Source organism: Penaeus vannamei, chromosome 1 (genome assembly GCF_042767895.1).
Source record: "Penaeus vannamei isolate JL-2024 chromosome 1, ASM4276789v1, whole genome shotgun sequence".
NCBI classification, from domain to species: Eukaryota; Metazoa; Arthropoda; class Malacostraca; order Decapoda; family Penaeidae; genus Penaeus; species Penaeus vannamei.
The window spans coordinates 55,680,841-55,685,840 of record NC_091549.1 but is presented as its reverse complement, the minus strand read 5'-3'; the positions used below and the strand labels follow the sequence as shown (position 1 = coordinate 55,685,840).

Sequence of the window (5,000 nt, the reverse complement as noted above, 5' to 3'; positions counted from 1 at the left end):
CTATATACAATACATAACTGATAGAGCATGATACAATATAAAACTTAGAGTTCACAATTCAAGCTGAACTGATGTGATACAATACAGAAACGATGTATCAAAATACAATATAGAACTGATATAACATAACAATGCAGAATTGATAGAACACGATACAATATATAGCTAATACAACACAATATACAATACATAACTGATAGAACGTGATACAACATAGAAATTATATAACAATACAATGCAGAAGTAATAGAACAATACAATACAGATCTGATATACAACGCAATAAACAATGCATAACCCTTAGATTACAATACAATATGGAACTAATACGACACAACATAAAATGCAGAACTAATACAACACAAAATGAAATACAGAGCTAATACAACACAATATACAATGCAGATAAAACACAAAATACTACAGAACCAATACAATGCAGAACTGATAGAACACAATACAATATAGAACCAATACAATGCAGAAATGATAGAACACAATACAATACAGAAATGATAAAACACGATACAATAGAGAACTAATATAACACAATACACTACAGAACAAATACAAACAGAACTGATACAACACAATACAATAGAGAACCAATACAACACAATACAATAGAGAACCAATACAATAGACCCCTTACAGCTCTTTCGGTATATGCTAAACCTTTAATTCAACTGCTTTTGTATTTTGCTTCTCTCCCTCCCTTCCAATCCTCATTTTCCCGCTTCCCTTTTCATATTTTCCCTCCCGTAAATCATCGTCTATTTCTCGTTTCCCGCTTTCCTCTTCTCCTCATCTTTATCCGTTTTTTTTATGTTCTCTTCCCCTTCGTATATGATTTTTTTTCTTTATTTTTGTATTTTGGACTTTTGTATTGTGTATGTGTGTGTGTATATATTTTTTTCATTTCTTTCGTCTATTATTATTGTTGTTTTCATATATTTCCTTCCTTTGTCTCTTCGAATATTTCTGCTTTTTTGTGTGCTTTTTGTCGTTCCATTTCTCCCTCTCCTTCCTTCTTTGCCATTCTCTCTCTCCCTTCACTCCCATCCTTTCTCTCTCTCTCTCTCTCTCTCTCTCCCTCTCTCTTTCTCCCTTATCCTTCTATCTCTCTCTTACCCCTTCCTCCCATTCCTCACTACCTCCTACTTATCTTCTCTCTCTCTCTCTCTTCCCTCTCTTTGCTCTCTTCCCATCCCATCTCTTCTCTCCTTCTTTCTCTTCTCCCATCCCTCCTTCTTTCTCCCTTCTCTTCCACTTCTCCTTTTCCTTTGGTCTATATCCACAACCCTCTCTTCCCCTGCTTTATTATTTTCGTCCATCTCCCTCTTTGTTTTTCTTCTCTTTCCCACCCCCTACCAACACCCCATCCAACCCCCTAACCCCCCCCTTTCCCCTGCACACCCCCCCCCCCCCATCCAAAAAAAAAAAAAAAAAAACACCAGGAAACCCCGTTCGTGATGCTCAAGGAGGGCAACAACGCCACGGGCAACGGACGGTACGTGGGGTTCTGCGTCGACCTCCTCCGCCACGTGTCCATGATGGCGGGGTTCGACTACGAGATCGTGCTCTCCGGCGACGGCGTCTACGGCCTCATCGACACGGAGACCGGCGAGTGGAACGGCCTCGTCAGGGGGCTCATCGATAGGGTAAGAGGGTGGGGGAGGAGAGGGTTGAGGTGGAGGGGAGGAAAGGAGGGGTGAGGTTGTGGGGAGGGGGTTGGGGGATGGGAGGAGGGAGAAGAGGAGGGTTGAGGGGAGGTGGAGAGTGGGTTGGGGAGTGAGAGAGGATGGGAGGGTTAGGGGGTGAAACGACCTCGTAAGGGGGCTACCTGGATAGGGCAGAGGGTGGGGGTTGGGGTTGGAGGGTTGGGGGATGGGGTTGGGTGGGAAAATGGTGTGAGGTGGGGTGAGGGGATGGGAAGGAACTGGTCTCCTGCCAGGGGGCTCATCGATAGTGTAAGAGGGTGTATGGGGTTGGGGTTGGGGGGTTGGTAGCGTGGGAGGAGGGGGGTTGGGGGTGGAGTGGGGTAGAGGGGGATGGGTGTTGGGAGTTGGGTGAGGATGGGGGGAGGGGTTGGAGGGAGGAGGATGGGGGGGAGGGCGGCCTCGTGAGGGGGCTCATCGATAGAAAAGAGGGGTAAGGGGTGGGGTGGGGGAGGGAGGGTTGGGTAGGGTTGGGGGTGAGTGGGGTTAGGGGGAGTGAGGGGGTTAGGGGTGAGTGGGGGCCGGGGTGGGGGAGGGAAAATGGGGATTGGGGGAGAGGTGACTAGGAGGGGGTTGAGGAGGAGAGGGCCTCAGGAGGGGGCTCATCGAAGGAGGGGTGAGGTTGTCGGGAGGGGTAGGGGTTGGGTGAGGAGGGTTTGGGGTGAGTGGATGAAGGGATGGGGGGAGGGAGAACGGCCTCGTGAAGGGGGCTCATCGATAGGGTAAGAGGTTGGGGTGGGGAAGCAGAGCATGGGTAGGGAGGGGTGAGCTGGGGGTTGGGGAGAGGGGCAGGCAAGAGTGGGGTTGGTGGATGAGAGGGTGAGTGGGGTTAGGAAGGAGGAGAAGAGGAGGGGGAAGGGGTTAGGCGGGGTGGAGTGGGGTTGGGGTGGGGTGGGGTGGTGGAAGCATGTTGATAGGGTGGAGTAAAGCCAGGGAGGACGGGATTGGAACGGCCTCGTGAGGGGGCTCATTGATAGGAGTAAGAGGTTGGGGGTGGGGCGTGGGATGGATGGGCCAGGAGGGGGCAGGTGATGGAGGAGGGATTGTGAGTGGGTTGGGGTGTAATGGAGGAGGGGGTTGTGGGAGGAAAAAGTTGGGGTGGGGGATGTGGGGTGTGTGGGGGATGGAGGGAGGGGAAGGGGTTTGGGGTCAAAGTGAAGGGAGGGGGCTAAAGAACAGGGTGATTATGGGAGGGGGAGGGGATAGGGGTGTTGGGATAGGTTTATGGGGAAGGGAATGAGGAGGAGGAGGAGAAGAAGGTAAAAGAAAAGGCAGATGGGTTGATGTTGTTTGTGTCTATGTGAGTATGTGTCCGTGTGAGTGTAAATGCAGGTATGTGTACACAAATTCACACACACACACACACACACAGACAAACACACACACACACACACAGACAAACACACACACACACACACACACACACGCACACACACACACATACACACATAAACACACACACTCACAAGCACACACACATGCACGCCTACACACATATATACACATAAACATACACACACACACACACACACACACACACACACACACACACACACACACACACACACACACACACACACACACACACACACACACACACACACGCACATAACCCCTGTATATATGTACAAAGTTTCACGCATTGAGTGTAACCTCTTACCAGAAGACAAGCCACCGTCTCTGCTCCAGAGGTAAGGAATAAGTGTTATTACAAGAACGTAAAAAATGACTTTAGAAATTGTACGTTAAGGCTTAGTAGATTTTGTAGTACAGTGCAATCGTATTATTAATTGTCTAGTTTGGTTATCTATGTTTCGTAGTAGAGAATTTGGAGATTTTTTTGTCGTTGTATTACTGACTTTAATGATTGTCTTTGTTGTGATTTATATCGTTCTTATAATCATCATCGTTGTTGTTGTTTTCAGTATTGTTTTTGTTATCGTTATCATTATTGTCCTTTTTATTATCGTTATTATCAATTTCATCATCAACGTTAAGAATGATATCATTATTGATGTAATTATCAGCATTAGTCTCATTCTGTATTAATTACCTTTATTATAATCAAGTAATAGCATTATCACTGATGTTAATTATATTATCATAAATATTGATGCTATTGCTGCTATCTCACTGATATTTTTTTCGTAAACAAGATAATAATAAAGATAATAAATAAAGATAATAACAAAACTGTATCTTTATACAAGAAAAACAGTCGAAGTCGAAGAAATTCCACCAATAAACCCTTTTAGAAGCAATATTACAGACAAAAGAAAAAAAGAAAGAAAAGAAAAAAAGAGAGAAAGAAAGAAAAAAACAAACAAACTTCAAAGCTTCTTACAAGTAGATTGGAAAGTTGGTGATAACAATTTATATGTTTGTTTTGAATCGACTGCACTTTCTTTTTTTTTTCTTTTTTTTTTTCCTTTGATTTTAAAGAGGGGCCAATCGTGGCTCCACTTTAGCGTGTAAGTGATGTACTTTGAGCTCTTTGTTATCGAGAAGTTTGCTCTTACATTCTCTCAGTTTTTATTTTTTTTCCAACTTTTGGGAGAATAGGAAGATGTAGAGGATCTTTTGAAGAGGGTGATATGATTCTTTCTGTCTGATTGTTTGTCTCTCGGTATCTGTCTGTCTCTGTCTGTCTCTGTCTCTGTCTCTCTCTCTCTCTCTCTCTCTCTCTCTCTCTCTCTCTCTCTCTCTCTCTCTCTGTCTCTCTCTCTCTCTCTCTCTCTACATATATATATATATATATATATATGTGTGTGTGTGTGTGTGTGTGTGTGTGTGTGTGTGTGTATGTGTGTGTGTGTGTGTGTGTGTATACATACATACATACATACATACATATATATATATATATATATATATATATATATTATATTTATTTATTTACTTATTCATTTATTTTGAAATCTATCTATATATAAATATATGTTTAATGATAATATCAATAGTAAGGATAACAAAAACAATGATAATTATGATGATGATATCAATAATGATATTGATAATAATAATAATAATGATAATGATGTTGATAGTAATAATAATGATAATGATGATGATTATAAGAATAAGAATGATAATAATGATAACAACAGCAACAGTAACAACAATGGTTATAGTAACGATGATAATAACAGTAATGATAAAGATAAAGATAATAACGATAATAAAGATAACAATAACAATAATAATGACAATGATTATAATGATTATATATATAATATATATATATAATATATATATAATGATAATAATAATAATATTAACAAT

The 5,000-nt window shown here is 42.0% G+C and overlaps 1 protein-coding gene across 1 annotated transcript in view; it reads left to right on the top strand.

Moving 5' to 3' along the window:
• The window catches only part of LOC113810013 (glutamate receptor ionotropic, kainate 2), a 54,810-nt gene that overhangs the window by 28,743 nt on the left and 21,067 nt on the right, over positions 1-5,000 (top strand). The window contains exon 3 of the mRNA XM_070126578.1: positions 1,458-1,661. Coding sequence (XP_069982679.1) covers positions 1,458-1,661 — 204 coding nt within the window. The remainder of the gene's footprint in view (positions 1-1,457; positions 1,662-5,000) is intronic.